Below are 23752 nucleotides of genomic sequence, written 5' to 3'. Positions count from 1 at the left end.
AATTATAGTTAGGAAGGCCAGTGAGTTATTAAATAATATGTTACATAGGTATGTATTTGTATTTATTAAAAAAAGTAAAGCAGAGCAAATATTCAACTTTTATAAACAACGGTATTTAATTCTGACATATTTACATACATCACTAAACTGGCCTAAAAGGCAAAATAATTTAACATCAGTTTTCATAAGTTTACAGGCGAAAGAACAACTATATTATATTATAGAAACCACTCAAAGAAACAAAATTTGAGTTTTGGTTAGAAAATGGTTATATCTTGGTAATATATTGGTTATATACTGGTTATATCTAAAAGCGGTAGCTTAAATTTTATGCTACATATGTACATATAATATAATGTGGTGAATTGTAAGCAATAAAAAACTCAATTCGATTTTTTGATAATACTTTGTTTAGCATTTTAGGTGATGATATATACATACGGATACATATATAAATATTAAAAAAAATTTAAGTTTGTTTTTGCAAAATTATGCAAATACCAAGCACAGAGAGCCTTTAAAACCTGATTCAATATTCATATATACATATGTATATATTTTTAATAAATAGCTTGTAAGTTTTATTTTTAAACAATTTTAAAATATTTTAATATTATGATTATAAAAAATTATAAAAATTGGTTAGAGTCACCTGCTTAGCAAAGTGATTTTGTAAAAAGATTGTTAAAAGCGCAATCGAAAGGTTGAAATTAACATATTAGATTATAAATGTGCACAAAAATAAATTAATTAAAGCAGTTGATATATATACATTAAATATATTTTATAGCACAATTAATATTCACAATATTTTATTAAAAAAAAAAACAAATAAACAGTTTTTCAATAAAGAACAAAAATTCATTTAAAATTATTTATTGTTGTTTTTGCAAAAAAGTCGTTTTCATCTTCGATCCCGAATTTTTCCATCCGCGTTAAATTTGAGGGGATTTTTAATCCAAAAGTTTGCTATCGCATTACATTTGTAAACAATATACATATGTATGTGTATAGCAACAAAAAAAAAAAAAATACAACAAACAAAAAAATTGTGACAAAAATGGGCACTCTTGTTCTTCCGCCAGCGATTTATCTGAAGATAATTGTTTAATTTAATAATTTACTTCGCTATGTCTACATAAATTTGTGCTCAGCAGTTGAGCTGCTGCCTCCAACAAAAACCCACTGTTATGCACATACAAGTATAAAAACACATACATACGAGTATATAATGTATGTACATATATGTATATTTATGAACTTATGCATGTATCGACTTTGTTTTCGTTGCCACTTCGACATGCTAGCACTCGTTGTCTCGCTGCCTGACAGCTTGGAATTCAATAAAGTCACCACTTAAAAGTCATTGCTGCGAAAATGTTAAACATTTTAACCCCAACTCTGCTCACAAAGGATGACGCCGATTTTTGTTATTTGAATTTGAATTGAAAACCTTCATTGCTAGCGCGAATTATTTGTATTAAAGCGAAGATTTGTTCTTATATTAGGCAAATGCTTGGTAGCGTATTATATAAAGTTTCAAATGTTTGCAAATTTTAGCATTTGTTTAGTGGCTTTGGAGTATCTAACTAATATGGTCTCATGCAGCTATAATAAGAAAAAATGTTAATGATAGCATACTTTTGGGCTAAAAAATATTTCCAAATTTGTCGGCGTCTATAAAAACTACAACCGTTCTAAATTTTTTATGCAAAGTCCTTGTTTCCTCTAACTTTTGTATATGCAAGTATGTGTTATCCTCTGGGGTTGCTGGCATAAACCATAGACTTGACGTAGCCCCACAGGAAATAGTCTAATAGCGTCAAATCGTACGACCAAGGCGGCCAATTGACTGGGCCATTTCGTGAGATAACACGTGAGATAACACGTTTACTTAACTTGGTTTTCAATAAATCGTTTGTGACATTCGCGGTGTGGCTGGTGGCGCTGTCCTGTTGGAACCACGTATTGTCGAAGTCTATATCATCCAATCCGGGCCAAAATTAACATGTTACCATTGAGCGATAGCGTTTCCTATTTACAGTAACATGTTGGTCTTGATCATACTGGAATAAGTACGGCCCAATGACGCCGGCGGCCCATAAGCCGCACCAAGCCGTCTTTTTTTCAGGATGCAATGGTGACTCATGGAGTACGTGCAGATTTCTGCCTGACCAATAAGACATGCTTTTTTGATGAAAATCCGGAATCCCAATTCACGAACATACGACAACTATGGTGATCAGTCGTCTTCAGTTCTTGCGTCAATTTGATCTTGTAAGGATGTAGGTCAAGATCTTTTCGCAAAATTTGCCACAACGACGTCACAAAGATGAGCAACGCTTGAGAACGATGTGTGAGACTGATTTGGGTCTTTCGCAATTGTTGCGCTAGCGGCAGCAGCACAGTACCTGTGCCTGTGGATTAAAATTTTTACACAAGACGCTGATTTGGTAATCTGATAGGACGATTATAACGACCATACATTTTATGTAGAGCTCTTAATGTTGGGGCCATTGACTCCGAATTTCGGTAGTTTTAACTCGCTGTTGGATCGTATATCTTTCCATGATGAAATGATGAACTTTACTGAAGAGAAATCTCAATCAAGAAATCCCTGTCCGTGAATCCGTCTGTCTGTGTATACACGTAGAAGTCCCTCAATTTTTGAGATTTCAATTTGAAATTTTGAATACGTTCTTCTCTCTTCAAGAAGCTGCTCGTTTGTCGGAAGCGCCGATGTCGGAGACAATATAACTCTCATACAAAGTGAACAATCGGAATCCGGTGCTTGTGTGGAAACGTTTTTTTTGAAATATTTTCCAAGAAACGCTACAATATCTGAAGAGTTTTTTTTTCAGATCGAACCACTATAAAGTTTGCTCTGCATGTACACCTGGAATCTTATTTCCTAGATAAAATTTAAATTTCATCACTGAACATCTTCTTTTTAATATGCAATTAAACTGTTAAGAGTCTCCATTCGAGTTTAGAATTAAATATGGAATATTTTTCAACTTCCGCCTACATTTTATTTTAATTATTTCATTCTTTGACTTGCTTTATTCTATTCAGTAGTTTGAAAATAATCAAATGCGGATATTATTCACTGTTCGCTCGTGCCGATTAATTTTGCTTTTCTCCACCCACCAATTTTCAATTGGACCACGTTGCAACTGACAGGTGGTATGATACTCGCACATCCTCCTCAATAAGAAGTATGAGAATATTTCATATCATGTACATATACATACATTCATATACACCTACAAATAACCGTAAAGTTTGAAAAAGGTGTAGCGGCACAATTGCAGTGGAAAAACGAAAGCATTTCGGCACTGCGCCGACCGTTGTAAATCTGCGCTGAGATTGGGGAAAAGGAGGCAAAGAAAAAGAAGTGAACAGAAGCTGAAATGAAAACAAAAAAAGAGTTGAACGGCACAAGAAATGCTATTAAAAGCAGAAAAGAATCATTAAGTTAAAGACAGTAAAGAAGACGGTAAGAAGAATGGTCAAGTCGGGCGGCCAGCCAGCCGGTTAGGTGACGTTTCTGCTGTGAAAGTTGTGACCAACCAAGAAAGTAAGTGCACACACGCATACGTATATACAAAGAGAATAGTTGTTAAGCACGAGAATGGGAGAACAATAAGCAACACAATAATAATAACAACAATAGCTTGTAATAAAGAAGCAAAAATAAAGAAAGATATACATGCCACAGCATAACAACAATGTTTGTCTAACTTGATCAGACTGACAGACAGAAAAACGCTTTTGCTTTCACATCTCGAAAGTCCAGCGCGTCTACACACGAACAGGTTAAACGTTCGTGCTCAAATTTCTTTATATGTTTGTGTGTGTAGAATTATCAGATCTTCATTTGTATCCACGTGAGTTACATTTATTTATGCATATATGTGTGTATGTACGTCGGTAGCATATATATATAGAATTTACAAATATGTATGGGTGTGTGTAGCTACCCATTAGGAAAGTTTGAGTAAAAACCAATTTGAAATTCGGTGGTTCATCTCATACCAATCGAGGCAGTTTTGTATGTAATCTTTATGTATGTTTTATAAAAAAAATTAAATTCTAGAATGTTAAAACAATGTCACATATGTATGTATATAAAGGGTGATACATACACAGAAACTTCAAATTTAATGGAGAATATTTATACCTTTCAAATGTTGACCACGGCTACGTCTCAGATGGTCCATCCGTTGGGTTCAATTTTCGATGACTTGTTCGAAGATTTCGATTGTTAACAGGCGAATGACATGCTTGATGTTTAGCTGCAAGGCTTGAATCGGAGCGTGATTACCCGCATAGACTTTAAACTCTACAATTGGCCAAGGGAAAAGTCTAACAACGTGATATCACACGATCCTGGTGGGCAATCGACCAGCCCAACGAGAAATTATCTGCTAACCGAAGTGTTCTCTTAATAAATCGATTGATTGATACGATGTGTGGGAAGTGGCGTGGTCTTCTTGCAACCAGATCGCCGAAATCACGAACTTCTACTTCAGGCGTCAAATAGTCGGTTATCATGGCGCGATAATGGTCGACATTGATATTCATCATTTTTGAAGAAATATGAACCAATGATCCCACCAGCCCACAAACCACACCAAACCGTTGTTTTTTTCTGAATAAAATGGCAGCTCTTGAATCTCTTTACGCTGCTCTTCGTCTCAAATGTGGCAATTTTGCTTTTTTGTGTATCCATTAAGCCAGAAATGGGCCTCAATGCTGAAAAAAATTTGGTTCGAAATCGACGGATCTTCTTGGAACTTTTCAAGAGCTCGAGTGGCTTTAGTTCTGACATATGCTGTATTTTGTACGTTTTCAATTTAAAATCTCAATGTTAAATTCGCCAAGTTATTCCAAACGTCTGTCCGAGTTGGTGCGAACAGCGCCGGATTGACTCTAAATGGTCTTCATGTACACTCTCAGCTATGGCTGCTATATTTTTTTTACCGCGTGCTGGATGTGGCCTATTCGGACATATTCAGTAATGAGTACTGGGTTTCTGGTGTTACGAATTGGATGCCCAGTGGGCCGATTATAAGTTGATCGAATCGCGAAATACATTGTTTACAAACGTGAATCTTGATGAAATGATTAAATATATATGCGCGAAGTAGGTTTTCAGTTTCTGAGATATCGCCCTGTAATGTTTTACTCGTTCTTTTCTCTCCAGGAGTCGGCTAGTATATTCAACTTTTATAGTATATGGCTGTCATACAAAGTTACAGAAAAAGATAAAGTTCTTGTTCTTCTTTAGGTTAAAGTTTTTCCTATAGGCATACAATGTGCGTGCCGGTGTGCGTGCGTGTACTTAGTGGTAACGAGTTCCGAAGCATTCGCAGTAACACAGTAACAGTGACCCAGTACCCCCACTCAAGGCGTTGTGGCGATCGCCAAACACAGAGCACATCATTAAGTCAACACAAACAGCTTTTGGTTAGCTTCTAGTGATATTGACTGAGCAGACTGAGTTGGCGCAAGCGTAGAGTTAACCACAGCGCTGCTCATACAATTCTTATCGTGATTGTCTCGTTTCTACGCCTGGCTTTCGTTAGCTGTTTGCTCTTATAAATATATATAAGTATGTCACTTTTGTCGTCTTTCGATTTCATTTCAATTCTGCCCAATAAGCTGCCATTGATGACGCATCACTTTGGCGTCAGAATATATCACATATTTGTGGTTGTATGTTCTCTGATATGCGAGTGTGTGTGTTTTCATTTTAATATCGTTCTTACCGATTCGCTTCATATGTTTATTTACGGTGTCGGTACTGGTCAACTGAGTTAGGCACAGTGGTTTCGAAGATGAAAAATAAGGTACATTTTTTTATTATTAATTTTGTAATGGTAATGTTATTATGTTTACTTTGAATGGTAAATTATTGAAGGATTTGAATTTGGATCGGTATTTGAATTAGTACTGCATTGTTATTGCCTTTCGGATTGGTAATGCTTAAGAAATTTATATTTTTCTTGATATTGGTATCGTAATGGCCATGTTTTCAATAAAGGTAATAAGGTAATGTGATCGGTGTTGTTGTTACTGCCAACGTTGAGATAAATATTACCTATTATTGGTGTTGTTACTGATAATTGTATATTTATTAATACAGATACTCATTTCCATAACGCTTTCACTGTGTGTGTTTTGATGTCTATATTGGTGTTTATTGTATATCGGTATTTATATTGGCACTGATTTTAGTAATATAGTTAGCATTACTTTTGGTCATAGTATTTCTGTTTGTATTGGTATTGGTATTGAGATGACATTTATTTCTTAAATTAAAGTTAACAAATACCAGTACTATTTTTTTTTACTATTTTAATAAAAGGAAGATTGTTTATGCCAATATTTTATAACTTAAATACCATATTTATTGGCATAAACAACTATTTTAATAAAAGGAAGATTGTTTATGCCAATATTTTATAACTTAAATACCATATTTATTGGCATAAACAATCTTCCTTTTGTAATGGTAATGCTATTGATTTTGCAGTTGTATTACTTTTTTGTTGGAATTTACAATGGTATTAATAAACTTATTACTACTGGCATTGGTGTGATATTGACTAGGGCTAATAATAAGTAAAAAATATTTCTTTTTGGATTTTTATGGGTTAAAATGTTATTTTTAGCTTACCTTCACCTCACTTTCATTTCAATGCATTGAGGGTCTCAGCTAAATTACAAAGAAATATATACACATACATACATATGTACATATATGTATGTCTGTACATTAACAATCGCCACTGCTTATAAAAAATCTGCAAAAAATGCCATCTTAGATAGCGAAAGAGACCGATCCCTTCTCATTGAAGATATGCGCATACATTTCAGTTTGGATACGTTTCGTATTTCCGAGTTCAATCACCCTTATGTTAAAAGTGCAAGTATGTAAGTGGCCACTGGATGCTTCAAATAGCAATTAAGAAACTTTCTAAAAAATACTTTGAGGTTTTAAGGGCTACGAATCGTTGATTGCGGATTGCGAATTTGTTAAAAACTAACAATAAAACAATAACAACATTTCTATTGAACTCATAATATACAGTTAAGGGGGATTTTTAATAATTCTTATATGCACTATATATATATATGTATACTATATATATTTGCAGAGCCGAATTTCACTCTTGTTAAACCTTGGAAGGTTTAAAGCCTGGGAAACACTTCTAGATGTTGACAAAACTTTATATTAAACTAGAGAAAATATTGCTTTGATTTCGACCTTTCAAAGTAGAGGTTACAACGTTATTAGAAAGACATTTTTTTTTTTTTTTGAATTTAATAAAGATTTGTAATACATATACGTCGTCACCTGAAATGCAAAATAACGTATAATCAAAAAATTCGAAATTGAGTGTCATATTGATTACGCTTCACTACTTCAAATTACATACACAATATTACATATGTTCAAAACTTTCTGGTTCTGCGGTAAGATATAAACCAGTTTTAACCAATATTAAAATTTTGTTTCACTCATGTTCCATTTTATTTCGTGTTTTATTCATTCACTGTAAATTTTCGAAAATGTTGTTATGTTATTTTGCATTTCAGGTGACGATATATTCATCAACGATATTGATAGAAAATATTCATCTTAAGATTACGACCATTAAGTGGAGTATGGATTTTACACGTTTTTGGTAAAAATTATATTTCGATTTCGGAAATTTTTGGACATAAAATAAAATACCTTGAAGACGCTATTTATGTTCAGTTTTTTTTCTGATACCTTCATTGATGATTGATTTATATAATGTAAAGTTAAAGAATCCCATTGAATTTATAATTCTTTATATGCGAGCAGTTTTGAAGAAATATGGTTCTAGTTTGTATGATGGCAACAGCTCACCCATTTCGGGACCTACATATGTATGTGTCATATAGCCAGATTTCTAATGGATCTGATATAGTTGGGGTGGCTTCCTATAATTTGGCTAGCAGCCATTTTTCAGTAAAGTTCTGGAGTTGTTTTTACAGTTTTCACCATAGATTCTTGTTTTGCTGGATTCATTTTTTTGCGTTTGCGTTTTTGTTGTATATGCGTATACGTATGGTTAAGGTTCTTTACATGAAGAACGTTTAAGTTAACTAGATGGCTTTTAACCAGACATTGACAAAACGGCACTAAATGTTTCAAAATGCGAGACCATGAAATTACTAGAACTCGAAAAATTTGACAACCGCTTATATAGAGGTGAAACTATTGATTTGACATAACTCTAGTATTATTGTTTGCATAGTATATAAGTATGTATACATAAACATATGTTACATCTTTAATCACTTTTTGTTTCTTCCGACGCTCCAGCCACCAAATAGCTCGTTTTACAACCAAGCTCACTAAAAAACCAGGGTACGGATATTTATTTCCCACAACTCATGCTAGATTTGCATGCGTACGATATGTACATAATCCCACAAACTCAACAACGCTGAGCAAAAACAAAAAACAATAATATAAATAAACAACAACAGCACACATGCATACACACAGCCATACATAAGAGCTATGTCATTTTACCATAAACGAATTTTATGCATGCGAGGAGGAGAATTCAACAACTGCAACTTTCTCTTCTTCTATTTGAATGGAAATAAGCGACCACAAACGCCAACCTAACAACACCTACAACAATAAATTTATAATTTCTTGATGGAGATTGATAACTTGTCTATAATTTGAATTGGACAGTTGGCAATATTATTATTGTCGTGGTTTTTAGTTACTCTTTTTTCCCGAAAAGATTGTTTCATTATTATTTTTGCTTGCATCGTAGACTTGAGTTGGTTATTTGGGATGATTGAATAGCGCTGCCGGCGAACCTTAACCCAAACACAATTGAATCGAGCAGCATTTTTTCAGTGAAAAAAGAGCGGTAAATAAATAAATAAAACATAAGCGAAGCTACATCAGCATTAAATTAAAAAAAAAAAAAAAACAAGAATACATAAATAGTTGCCTTTTTATTGGGAGTTGAGTTCGTAAAACAAAAGTAAAAACTGGAAACAGTTTTTTTGATTTATTTGAAATGAAGAAAAATGTTGTCTATGAAATGGTCAATAAAAGAAAGTAAGAACTGGCTGTTTGCCATTCCCACTCAGCGGCTTTGAAGCCTGATTTGAATGTTGGTCAGCTTTTTGAGCACAGTGGCGGAGCTGAGAAAATAAAGCCCAAAAGTTGGCGTTCTACTCTAATTTAAACTGTGTGTTAATTTTTTTTTAGATTAAAAATGAATAGGTAATTAGAGTAGTTAACATAGTGCTGATGATTATTGTAGTGGTATTGAGATAATAGTTATGTATAAAATAAAATGATGCTTGTTACATAGTTCTTGAAAAATTAATAGTAAAGTCGTTGGCATAAAGTTAAAAGTAATGGTAATGGTAATGATAACGGAAATAGTAATAGTAAGGACTACGATTAGGCTTTATGTGCTAAAAGTGGGTAATCAAGTGACAATTTGTTACAAAGTTAAAAATAATAGTAGTGGTAATTGTAATGATAATGGTAATGGTAATGATTACGATTAAGTTTTATGTATTAAAAGTGGGTAATCATAATTGAATACTTTAGTTATAAGTTGGTGCAAAGTTAAAAGTATTGGTAGTGGTAATGATAATGATTACAATGAGGCTTTATGTGATACAATTTCGTAATCATAATACATACTTTACTTATTGTAATTGTACTAAATTATAAGTAATGATTACTAAAGTGATAATGATTACGTTTAAGCTAGGAAATATGGTAAAAGTAATGGTTATCGTAAATATAAAATTATAACTATGATATAAAATTAAAAGTAATCGTTAGGGGACTGATTACTCTTATTATATACTGGTAATGACATTACTATGTAATTAAAGCTCTGATATAATATTAAAAGTATGGCCAAGTAAGGCATTATTCATTACAGTTATTAAAGTTTTGATATAAATATTTTATATGATGTATAAATGTAAAGTTTTAGTATTCTACTAGTAATTGTAATCAAAATAGTAATGTTAAAGGAACGACAGGAGTGGTAGGAGAGTAATCATAGTAGGTAGTGGTATTACTGTATAACATTTGCTGAGGCGAAAAAAGGTAATCGTTAATAGTAGGCAGCCAACAGTAATGGTAATGATAACACCAATACTTTGATAAAATAAATTCTATTGTAACGTTTTAATATTGTATTTAAATAAAATTAAAATTTAATAATATTTGTAATTATAATTACATTACTTCTTTTGGTAATTAACATGTTGTTGAGACATTAAGACATTTAATTGTATTGAGAATATTGAACATTCTTATACACGCAAACTACGTAGCTTTCATAAATAAAAAACATTTTTTCGGCACTTTCTGTGACCACCCAAATAGTTGAGCTCTTTGATCCGCCACTGCAATTGTTATACGCTTGTTAACTTACTGACCGACCGCAACCAGATCTAAGTTCCATTCAGCGCAACAAATCTAGCTTCAGCTACAGCTTGTGGTGACAGTGAGAGTAGCCGCCAGCCGCCAGCCACCAGCCACCAGCCACCAGCCATCAGCAGTCAGCAGCCAAGATGCGAAGATCAAAGACGCTGATCTCAACATTTCAGCATCGCAACAAAGCCAATACTGGGGTGCGTCGGCTTTTTACGAGCGGAGTGGGGTAAGCCACCACACAACGGCATACGCATCACTTGCCCACTTGTCCAATCCGCACTTAAGCGAGCGCAGAATCTGCGTGCACTAGTATACACAAGTACAACAAAGTGATTTTAGACGGTTGACTGCTGGCAGCTAACGCTTGGCTTGGCCGACTATTTGTAGATGGCTCTGAGCCAAGCCGGCATTCGTGGCGATTATGATGATTATGGGCTATGATGTATTTTATGACGCCGCTGCTAAGTGTTGGTTTCTATTATTATTGTTGCTACTGCTGCAGCAGTTACCGCCAATAGCGCTGCCCCACCGCAGTGGTTAGTGATGACGGTAGTGACGATGATGATGGTGTTGTTCATGATAATGATGATGGTGCTACGGAAACAAAAACAACACTTTTGGCAGCTGATGGTTGGTGCGATTGCCGGCTAACGGTTGGCGAGCTTCTAATCGAAATCTCCAGCTGAGAATCAATTCAGTACGCTTTATGGTGATCAAAGAAACAAACGCGAATTTCTCCCAGGCACATCGCTGGTGACTTGGCGGTTAACCGCAATTACTTACAAAAAATACCCATTTGTATTGAAACAAAAATTGTAGAAAACTTTCAAAACAGAAATAATTTCAGTTGCTTCCTGAAGTAGGACTCGACAAGAATTCTGTGCTGGTTAAAGTTGTAAAAAGTGAAGATTAAACATATGTGACGAACAGTGGTGACAGGCTTGCAAAAGTATCTAATGTACATATGTATGTATGTCTCTGTGCGAAATCAAGTTTAGCGAAAACTTTTGAGGCGTTAAAAATCGTTAAATATTTTCTAATTGTGCTAATTACTTTGTTGTGTGATAATTCTGCATTTTTGGTGTATGTATTAGTATGTGTTAGTGTTAAATTCGAGTAAAAAGAATTTTTAGAAAGGTAAGTACATATGTACACGTGGTATAAATTATGAAAAAGCCGCTTATGAATTACTTGCGTGTATTTTGGGCCTATTGCCGCAATTTTTGTATGCTTACTTTCACCGCTCATCAACTTTGACGTTAGCGGCGCTTTGCGAACTAGTTGAACCCCGCTAAGACCAAAAGCTAATTGAATCTACTAAAATATATTGTATAAGCTCGGGGCAGAATCGAGCGTTTAATAATTATGAAAGCTTTAAGCAGTTATGGAAAATGGGACATTTGCAAAAAAAAAAAAAAGACTAATTTTCAGTATAGAAGATTACTAGACAGCCTCGCATATTTTATGAAATGAATAATTAAATAATAAATAAAGATGTTGTAACAGATTTTTTTAATTCAGCCTTAGTTAATAAGCAAACGTATGAAACACAGCCAACCTACTTTTCTATTATTAATCTTATCCAGATTCTCAACCCCTTTCATATAACCACGACATAGGAATATTGGAAAAGGCTTGCGGTGATGCATTTTTATCAAACGAGCAAGCTTACGAGTGGTACAAAGCCATCAAAGACGGTAGAGAGGTCGTTGAAGCCATGCGATTTTCGACCTCTTCATCAAGCAAGTGTTAGAGGCATGGCAAGAGAGCTTGACGCACAAAGAAGTCAACAATCATCGGAATAGAGGAGAAACCAAAAAAAAAACCGCACTAAAGCAGCTGAAATCAATATGATGCTCACAGTTGTTTTTGATATTCGTGGTTTGGTGCATCATGAATTTGTTCCGGTCGTTTGTCATAATTGCTTCACTTAGACACCTCAAAACAGCCAAGAAGTCCTCCTTGTTGGCCACCTGGTCTTTTGTCTGACTTTGACGTGATTTTTGCGGTTGCCGAACACCATTTGTTTGATTTTTGGGCAGCTTTGATGTCTCCTCTTCAGTAATGAAGCAACTCTTTTGCAATCTTCACTCGACGTCATTATTCATGTCATAATATTATAAAGTGCAATGTGGTCAAAATTGAATAGCATCGGTTTCAACGTATAACTCAATCGATATATCTTACGGTTTGACCTACATATGAATAGGTCAACTGAAGCGTCGTAAATCAGTTTTATTTCCATTCATGCGGGTAACAATTTATGATAAATGTTATGGCGATATCTTTGGTGATATTATTTGTAAAATGAATGTGTAATAATTCATGGCATCCATAATGGCTTTATGTCTAATTTGAGCGCTATGGTAGCAAAATTTCACAGGAGGACCTTCACTCCGTTGAAAAGGCCGGGTGGAGAAGGACCTAACTACATTTGGAATCTCCAATTAGGGCCACAGAAGAAGAAACGACTGGCGCGCTGTTATGAACTCTTATAGCCGAGTCATAAGGGGTTTCTACGTCAGTAAAGAGGAAGAAGGAGAAAATATGAGTATCAAAATATATTATATCCGCAATCATTTGGGTAAATTTATTGATAATTGTAGTGAGAAGCAGAGATATTGATTCTACTAGAATCTGAAAGTGAAGTAAGAAGGGTAACATGGTTGATGGGATTGCCCCATTACGGCTTATCATTGTTGATTCTTAAACAAAAACATTGTTAACTGGAAAATTAAATATAAAGGGTAAACTCATAGATAGCGTTTAACTGAAATAGAACATATGTTTTCGACATTTGCCTCCCTGTTGACTTGGAAGCATCCTTCTTTTAGAAAACTAAACTGATATTTTTTCTGTTACTTCATGTTTCCTGATTTTTGTCACATAAAATGAAATTAGGGATTAAAAAATCAACAAGGGTAAACATTAAAAAATGATCTATCACTGAACATAAATACATACATCCAAAACGATATTATATATAGACCAGTGTAGGAATGTAGATAATTATAATTTTTAATAGTTTTAGGATCCACACCTTTTAATTAATTTAATTAAAGTTTTATCTGCGAAGAAACCAGAGTTAACTAACTTATTTAAAATCGAATTCAATGCAGTCTCCAACGAAAGCCTAGCTGAACTTAAGGAATAAATCAACTTGGAAATACATATATGTGCATATGTGGATGTGTTTTATTTCTTCATATGTATGTGACCTTCAGCTATTTATAATTAATTTTCTCATTCCAAATAACGGTTATACCCATGATATACATACACATCCATACATACATTAATATAAATACATACATAGACATACAACTCCATATGATTATGTAATTAGTGAAATATGTCCACTAATTGCTCTGAGCTTTAAGGTATTTTTGCTTCAACGTATACTGGAGCGGGTCGGTTTTTTCAACACGTATGAGGAAAATTTTCTACGGATTCTGAACAGCTTGGCCTAGGTGACTATGGCCCATAAATAGATTTTGAGCCAAAAATATTTAAAACAAAGATTAAAAAATCTGAATGATCGGTTGTATGGGCGTTATGTGATAACGCACTTTCCAATCTGACCGATTCGGACAAATGATTAATATAATATAAAAATATATCTAATCTTTAAATTCCATTTGGATATCACAAAAACTGAAGAACAAATTTTTATGATCCCTAAAAAAGTTTGACTTAAAAATCTCTTGCTCAAAATCGATTTTAGACCCAAAGTCTCTTAAGCAAAATAGTTCGGAATGATCCGTAGAACATACGCGATTTTTCCATTTCTTTGGTTCCCTGTAAATTAACCCGCTTTAATTTATATGTACATGTGCAAGTATATGTACATATATGGTGGGTATATTTGTCTTAATTGAAATTTAATTTTCAGTGTCTTTCTTTGATGAAATTCCTTTTTTTTTAATTAAAAATAAACTATTCATCGTTATATTGGCTTAAGGGTCAAGAGGCATGAGCTAGATAATTAAGTACAATATGCAATTATCAAAACAACTGAGCAATTATAAATTATTTAAGCTGAAAATTATGTTTTTATACATATATTCCATTATACATACTAAATTATAAGATCTTTTATATTTGAATGTAAAACGCTTTCTTGTTCTTCCAAAAAAAAAAAAAAAAGGCTTTGATTCTAATAGAAGAAAGCCAAAGAACTGTAGTCCTATTGTGAATCAATGAGAGGTATTTGTTCTTTAAATTGGTATTTTAAAACTGAAGACTAAACGCGAACGAATTGCCACTTCAATTTACGTAGAAGAGTCAATAGAAGCATTCACTCTCACAATTTTTAAATACATAATTTTTACAAGCAATAATCTACTAGTTCGAAAGTATTAAAAAAATTTAAGTTTCAATATTATATTATTCATAGTATAAAAAGGTTAATTATAGCATCATTATATAATAATCTGTAAGCATACTACGACACATTAAGACAACTTAAGCGATTATCGCCTAGCATGCTTTATCGCGATCGTCACAACTCAGTGAAGCTATGAAATTTTCATGGTCAGTCTATTTATGTCACACTGATCAGCCTATGCTCAAACTTAGCAAGATCGCATTTAATAGCACATTCCAGCACTCAATTTGCTTCTTTGAATTTATCAACTGATTCTAGTTAATTTGGATGCGCTGAATTCAAATCTGTAATCAGTTTGTCTCTATCAGCTCTAGTTATCAAGATATAATTTTTTATATTATTTTTTTAGGTCATAAGTTCATTTAGGTCATACGCTCAGTGTCAGAGGGTCTTATTTATTAACATTTTCTCGGAAAAATTTCCCACTATACCTCATCCAATTAGCTAGGCTTTAGACATTTTTCATAAGATACAAGGTTTGTCCGGAAAGTAATAGGACTGATTTTGTTCCGCCACGATTGTACGTCGGAGCGTAGACGCACCGACTGGATTCGGTAGAGGGCGTTCCTAGCTAACGAACGAGTTGGTTGGAGGTCAGTTGTCTCCGACGTATTTTTTTGAGAGGTGCCAGCCGAAAATGCAGCGTTCGTTAGAGCAGAGGTATACGATTAAATTCGGTGTGAAACTCGGTAAATCTGCAACAGAGACGTTTGATATGATCAAGCCGGCTTACCCAGATAGATAGCACCAGGTATTTTTGGAGGGCCGGGAAGAGGTCGCTGATGAAGACCGTAAAAAAAGTGAAAACAACGCTCATTGTTTTTTTGACATCAAAGGCATCGGCCACCGTAAATTTGTTCTTCCTGTTCCAAGTTTTACGTGGCAGTTCTCAAGAGACTCAAACGAAGTTTTAATCGGGTTCGAGAAAACATCGCAGCCGATTGGAAGTTGCACCGCGACAGCGGCTCACACTGCCTTTCTTGTGAACAGCTACCAATACTCCGGCAACCGCTCTACAGCCCAGATGTGAAAAGCCCTCCCGGACATTTGTTTGTTTGTTTCATTGTCTGAAAAATCCGATGAAAGGCGATCCAAGCGGGAGTCACCTCGGTTCTCAAGGCTATTCCGGCGAATGCCTTCCGTGACGCCTTCAATGCTTGGAAATCGCACTGCATCGATTCAGAAGAAGCAATCCCCGTGCTTTTTAAATTTTCTAATAGAAAATTTCAAAATTCACAAACAGTGAAACTTCATCGTTCATGGCCGAGTGGTGGTGAAATTTTCACGATGCTTAGAGCTCACAGCATCTGTAATTGTGTCAGTTTTGTCATATTATGGCCACTCCTCATATACAATCAACATTACCAAGACGTATAATTGTTGTAAATTAATTAAGATTTATCAGAGTGTCTAATGAGCGTCAGAGATGCATTCCTTAGCTTTATGAAGGCATTGTAAGCATTTTATTGTAGATTGGGTGCTAATGTGGACCTAAAATATATACTTCATAGGTACAAATGCAATGCAATAAGTATCTATAAATATTTATTTATTTATTCTCAACACATATATGTACATACCACACATACTACACACACACATATATATATGCATGCCAGTTGAACTGCATGCGATGCGCCGCTTCGAATATTTTACGTAAATGCACACACGAAAGTGCATTTCAATTACCACTATTTGCTTTTTGTTCAGCTCATAGATTATTGGGTTAGCTGTGCAGCGCATACACGGCGGATGAGCGAACTAAACCGTTGAAAGCTCAATGAGACCTACACTCCCAAGTAAGTAAGTAGTGGCAAACGGCTAATGCCATTCAGGCACGTGAGAATAATGCATCGTCTGACTGCCGACAGCTGCACAATTGTAGGAAACGCCGCAGCTGTAAAATAATTAGCAAACATAATTATAATTATATTAATTTTTATTAGCTTGACTAGTGACGTCGCCGACTGTGTGTAGAGCGGCAGCATATCTGTTGTTACATAGCTGCAGCGAATTCGTGTAAAAATTCCATAATTTGGTCAATGTTTGTTTGGCACAGTGTTGTAGTTTTCTACGTTGATGTAACAAAAAAAGTCTTTTCCTGGAAAATTTGCAAAAAATGCCATATAAAAGCGGTGTACATATACATTAGGGTGGGATGAAAATATGAGAATTGTGAACATTTTCTTGTATTTTTGGGACGTAAAAAGTTTAATTGTTTCCAAATTTCGTTAAAGGAAAAAAGATTTTGTGATAGTTACAAAGCCAAAACTAAAAACTTATGCACCAACATCTACGTAGACAGAAAGGCAGCGCTCAAGGCAGTAATCTTGTATTGCATATCGGCCAGAAGTGTCTTAGGAAGCAGCAGTGGAAAGTGTTGTCAGATGCATGCAACTTCACTTCTACTGAATGCCAGGTCACAAAGGTATCAAAGTTTGCCAATAATGGTGTACAGCTAACATTCGAAAACGTGATCAACATTGGGTAAGCCATGTATTGTCTGAATGACGCTCGACGCGTCGTAAAGAAAATCAAACCCGATGGAACGAGTTAACTGGGTACAAAACCTCGAATGTCATGTGCAACACGTTAGATCGGAAGTACACAAAATTCCTATTGGCACTCGATAGAAGAAGGTAGAATAGAAGAGACTATAGGAGCACGATCAGAATACTAACTGGTCATTGTCGGGTGGCGACACACGTCCGCAGAATGGAGCTGAAATATCGAAGAGACGGCAGGAAATGTCTCGAGCGAGACACCAGAAAAAAAATGGAGCATTGGCAAGACTACGCTGTAAGCATCTGGGGTCTCCTTCGCGTGATACACTGGAGGAGGTATCGATAGTGAGGCCACAGAGTTTATAGAAATTCGGATCGTACGGAGGCATCTTAAAAGATGACTTCTCCTAATGGATCTAGTGACTGAACTCTATCTAGTATCGCAAGGAACCAAAACTGGTCTATGAGTGGATCAATGACGTACCAGAAACCTATCCGTTTTTGATGTTGACCTTTTCGTTACCTCCAACGTTATCATTTAACTGTTTTTCCCATTAGGACTTGTAGTTATTCCGAAAATCGGCATGCATCGTCTTTGACCCTTTAAAACTCATCAATCACTCTCTCTTTCACTGGCCGGCTCATAGATCATCGTAGTTTTTATTCTTTTCATCTCTGTTATATTGTCTTTCTTTTCCAATTATCTATATCTTGCTGTTATTTTTCCACTTCTGGTCTACTTAACATTCTCCTGAACTAATTTATTCACTACTATTTGGAGCTTCGAATGTGAAGAAAGCAATCTTTATTCGGACCTTTGTAATGCCTGCTTCACTTAAAGGCCTCGGCAGGGTACCAAAGATTTATCGGGTATTGCTTTCCTATATAATTTTCTCTATAAGTCATAGAAAAAAGTTGTAAATGTTTCTCAACGGGTTTCTTTGGACCAAATATGCTTTCTACAAAACTTCGAAATAAATTCGAAAATCTTGGAAAGTTCCCAGACATAAACTTACATTTTCATTACTTCAAAGTGAGAAGAAAGATAAGTTAGTTAACTCTAGCTCTATGCGCCCTTTTACGAAAATTCTAAATTGTTAAATTTTCGCTCCTCTGTCTCATAATTTAAAATATTCACTCAACTAAATTTGTATCTTATTTGATAAAAATAGGACAATTTCAAATCAAATACTAAGAAAAATATAAGTAAAATAAAAAAAAAAAAAAAAATAAGAAACAATTCTTTCCACCTTAATAAAATACACATAAGCGAATGCGTGCATGTAAGTAACCGAAAATGCTTCGTACACATTAGTTAGTAACTATAAGTGCATATTTAAGTATGTACTTAGTAGTCGCTTATTCAAGCAATGCATTCTGTCAGACTTGCACTAAGTCGCAGAACGCTTGGTGGAGTATTTGCGTTGGAATATGTGCCTGCGATTTTTGTTCGCTGACTTACTGACTCACTGAAATGCAATTTATATGGCTTTGCCGCGGTGTGCGCTTCTTTCTGCTTCGACATATCGCTTGCTTATTATTTGTTATTGCTTCTCCAAGATTGTATAAACTATACACTTGTAACGTAAAGCATTATGATTGCGTTATGCAACCTTTTTGCCTCAACAAATAAGCGCCATAAAGGCGTTGTATATTTTCTTTGACTCTATCACTCTATATTGCTTTCGTTGCTAACTATATATTATATATGTATGTATGTAAACTTATATTATGGATCCACTTGTGTTTTATAATGCGCTGTACTAATTCCCAACCAATTTATTTTATTGACGAACTGTAACTAATTAAATTTGAATAAGCGCATATTGTATCACAGTATACTATATGTATGTGAATAGGTGTGTGTGTGTTCAAAGGTTGGCGGGTGCTACGTGTGGTATACGCATCTTACTATGGTATATCGTTATAACTAGTAAACTTCTTGACATGAATACAAACGCAGACATCTCATTGACGTTATTACTCAATTTGCTTTTGCAGTCAAATCGGAAATGCTTGACTTTGTTCTCATCAACGTCAATTCCTCATATTTGAGTTTTGCTATCAATTTATTGAGTTTATTTAACTTGAATAAAACTGGGTTAAAAAACTATAGTGTAATCTTATATGCCTATTATACCCTCAACAGGACATATTAAGTTTGGCACCAAATTTGGTTAACCCTGCAGGAAACGTTAGGGATCATAAAAAAGTACGCGGAAATTGTAAATAAAACGCAAAATATTTAATTATTAATCAATGGCTTCTTGCCTTCAAAGTAATCCCCACTAGATGTAATATACTCGTATGTAAGTGTGTCTTCGAAACACTTTTCATAATCACTTTTTGGGATGGTCTTCAGCTCTTTCGACGAATTTTGTTTTATCTCTTCGATCGACAGAAAACCGGTCCACTCCGTGGGGGAACATGAAAAATTCTTATGTAGCCAAATGTGATGAATACGATGGTTGATCGATGTTATTCATTGCGTTATGACTTTAAACTCGGTCACAATCATGGCCCGATGCGATGGTGCACTATCATCGTGTAAAATCCATGAATTGTCCACAATTCCGGTCGTTTTCGAAGAATGTTCTCACGCAAACGGCTCAATATGGAGAGATAGAACTACTTATTGACTACCTATCCCTCCAGTACAAATTCATGGTGCACCAAACCAGTTTGCATGTGAAACACATAAACCCATATCACATTGGTTATAATGTTTTTCATGAATGTGAGATCGGAATTCGGACGATCAAGCATGTCCAAAGAGAACTGTTTACGGTATTATGTTTGAAAAAATGCAGCTTTATCCTCCGAGCTCTCTTGCCACCTCTCTAACACTTATCTGACGATTTTCCAGCACAATATTATTCACTTTTTCAAAATTTTCATCAGTAGAAGAGGTCCAAGTCAGGATCCAGAACGAGGTATGTTTTCAACGATCTCTCGTCCGTCTTTGAAGATTTTGTTCAGCAACCAAACTAGTAATTATTAGTACTAATTAAGAACAGTCCCACCAACTTGGCAAAATAAATTTTTTTGAAATATTATTTACTCGGCTAATTCAGTTACAATTTCCGGGTGCTTTTTTGTCAGAGTATATGTATAAATATGGTATGTGTGCATCTAATTTTAATCAGCGCCTTATCTATATTCCAATCAGTGATGTTATAAAATTCCTACAATTTGTAATTTAACAAGCAGACATAAACTTCACCAATTAATAAAGCTTCCTTAAATGACGTTTTTGTTATTGCCCTCTTCTCTTTTCATGGAAAAATGCTTTGCCGGCGTGCCATTAACGCTGAAACCACCTGTATTCATAAACACAACAAATACAAATTATACATGCGCTCACATAACAACCACCTGATGATATGCAGATGCAATTCTCCACACTTCTTCCGCCTCAGCGCGGCGCACGCAGGTCTTGTGGACAACAAGTTAAGATGTTTATAATTTTCCTCATTGGTGGATTAGCGACGATGTGCCATATTGGGAATGTGACGGCTAGTACAATAACAACGCACACGGAAGCTCCATACACAGCTAGCAATGAAACTGTAGCCGATTATAGCAACAACATCAGTTTGTGTGACAAAAATGGTTTTAGTGTAGAATTACCAAAACCTATGTTGTTGTTGGACAGCAGGAAGCACGTAGCTAATACATCAGATATTGAAGCATCGTCAGCTGCAGTGGGAAAACGCCAGCAACGCGCTTACTCCAATCGACCGACGTTGATGGATGTTGCATTGCAGGCATCGGCACGCGAGGGGCTTAATGCAATGACCGAATTATATGGAAAAATTGTACCGGATATACTACGAAATGGTATGCGCTTGACTCTAGAGTTAAGAAACTACTTTAGTTTATTATAAGTATTTTAGACCTTCCTTAAGGAGTATTTATTTATTTAAATTATATTTTATTAAATACTATATTGTATATATTCCACCCTCCCCTCATATTCACAGTCCAGGTGAATATTTCACTGTAAATATCATATTTATCTTTAACCATATCATTAAAAATCTTTTCATTGAGGTGTTGGATGGGAAGGGACGTTTTGCCTTATCACTTTTGCTCACGTTCAAACGAATGTTTTTTGGATACTTATTCGTAAGATGCTTGAGCTATTCCCAAGTGAATATCGATCAAAGAACTTTCCTCACTTTGGTTCCATCTTCCAAAAGAACCGTCAGGATCGGGAAGGACTTTTTTGAGCCGTTTGATATCAAACGAGGTCTCAGACAAGGCGACTCCATATCGTGCGACTTCTTCAATCTACTCCAGGGGAAAATAATTTGAGCAGCAGATCTGAATAGAGAAGGTACAATACAAAGACCAAATTCTACAAGTCACTTATCATTCCCGCCCTGCTATATGGTGCAGAAACATGGAGAGTGACAACATCTGATGAGTTGGCGTTACGAGTTTTCGAGAGAAAGGTTCTGCGGAGGATTTATGGTCCTTTGCGCATTGATAATGGCGAATACCGCAGTCGATGGAACGATGAGCTGTAAGAGATATTCTTCATATCGTCCGAATGAATGAAAACCCTCCAGCTCTGAAAGTATCCTCAGGAGGGAGCAATGGAGAGGAAGACCTCCACTCAGTTGGAAAGACCAGGTGGAGAAGAACCTGCATACACTTGGAATCTCCAATTGACGCCAGACAGCAAAAAGGGAGAACGGCTGGCGCGTTGTTGTTAACTCGTCTATAACCGTGTGTCTACGCTAATACAGTTTAATAATTTTCTTTCCGCAAAACTAATCTTAACCTTCACTCCATTTTTTCAATATTCCATGTCTCTTTCCATTCATATAAGCTATTAACTAAGATATTTTCTTTTTATTAAAAAAAAAAAGTTTCTAAATATGGACTTTTAGATATACGCTTTTATACATTACAACTTTTTGTGCCACTCTGTATTATTTAAGTATTTCGTTGTAATCATATGTTTCATTTCATTTAGGACATGTGCTTCAGGATAACCATCCAGCGGCATTGCTTTCCAAATTTAGCGAGTCTGTAAGTGAGACTCTGGAGCAGGAAATGGCCGCTTTTGCAACCATATCGGCGACGAAAGCTTTTCGAAATAAGTGAGTACAAATTAACTGTAATGAATAACCAAAAGTGGTACTAACGAAAACAGGAAGCCAGACATTATTAAAGCACCACGACATGTGGTCTCTTCGAATCTTTAAGATATTTAATATCAAGTGTTTATTTACAGCCAGTTTCAAAATAGATTTGATTTGTATGACATTTCGCAAAAACAGAAAGGTTTGAGATTAATATATGTACTGACAAAACGTCAAATACCTTATTTTCTGCAAGCACTATAGCTTCCAAAAGGACTGTACATAATGTCTTCCTCATCATGCTGAGGGATCAGCCATCTAAGTTAAACTAACAACAGATCAGCATAGTCGAACAAAAAAGTGCGAACATTTCACTTAAGAAAACTAATGAATAATTGAGAAAATATTACTAATAAGAGTACAAATTTTTGAGAATATCCGAGTAAAGTCTCAATATCGAGTCTAAATATTAACAAAGCGAGTCCAAATAATTTAGGAAATTTGTGTAAAGTCTTTCATCTTGGTCGGATATAATTTCTAGCACTCCTCAGTAAATTTTTTCCATACACCACCACTCTGTAAATGAAATGTAGGATAGCTTCTCTACATTCTGTTTCTATAGGGTTTGTCCGGAAAGTAATAGGACTGAGTCGATTTAAAAAAATTGATTGAACCAATCGTTAAAGTTCTTTAAATACTTTCAAAATGGGCTCCTTCTAAGTCAATGCAGCGCTGCAAGTACGTTTTCCAAGTAAGGCGTCACGCAAGGCATTCTTCGAAGTAGCCTTGAGAGCCGGGGTCTAAGGTGCTTGGATGCCTTCTGTCGTCTCAAAATAAAAGGAAGATTACCTTATTGTCTCGGGATCATACTCAAAGATTCATGACGCGTCACCTGTGATTACGCTATTCAAAAATTGGGGGTCACTTACATGTGCAAATTTTCTTGGCACACTTCAACTCGACCCAATATCTGGTAATCAGTGAGCACTTTTGGGACCATCTTCGCGAACACCTTGCGCATGTTCACAATGTCATATACCACAGATTTTGATAAATTTAACATCTGGGCAATTAAACGAATACTTAGTCGACGGTCTGAGTACAAAACTTTACGCACACGAGTCACTTTGACGGTGTTTGTTGAAGTCGCGGGTCTCCTAGTACGGTTGGTGCCACCGAAGCACACCACTTCTTGCTAAAGCAAGATCTGGCTATGCCTGTTTGACCATATCTGTCACAGATTTACCGAGTTTCACACAGTATTTAATCGCTTACCTATGCTCTAACGAAA

At 35.3% G+C, this 23752-nt stretch overlaps 1 protein-coding gene across 1 annotated transcript in view; it reads left to right on the top strand.

The window, feature by feature from the left end:
- Positions 1–11194: 11194 nt before the first annotated feature.
- LOC108970477 overlaps positions 11195–23752 on the top strand; it is a 30185-nt gene continuing 17627 nt past the window's right edge. Inside the window, exons 1-3 of the mRNA XM_018935885.1 lie at positions 11195–11614; positions 20758–21208; positions 22353–22479. Of these exons, the coding sequence (XP_018791430.1) occupies positions 20758–21208; positions 22353–22479 (578 nt within the window). The 5' untranslated portion in view covers positions 11195–11614. The remainder of the gene's footprint in view (positions 11615–20757; positions 21209–22352; positions 22480–23752) is intronic.

The sequence above is a fragment of the Bactrocera latifrons genome, unplaced genomic scaffold (assembly GCF_001853355.1).
Source record: "Bactrocera latifrons isolate USDA-ARS-PBARC rearing strain unplaced genomic scaffold, ASM185335v1 scaffold_3, whole genome shotgun sequence".
In the NCBI taxonomy this organism is placed as follows: domain Eukaryota; kingdom Metazoa; phylum Arthropoda; class Insecta; order Diptera; family Tephritidae; genus Bactrocera; species Bactrocera latifrons.
The sequence above is the reverse complement of the archived record's forward strand: the minus strand, read 5'-3'. Positions and strand labels throughout refer to the sequence as shown.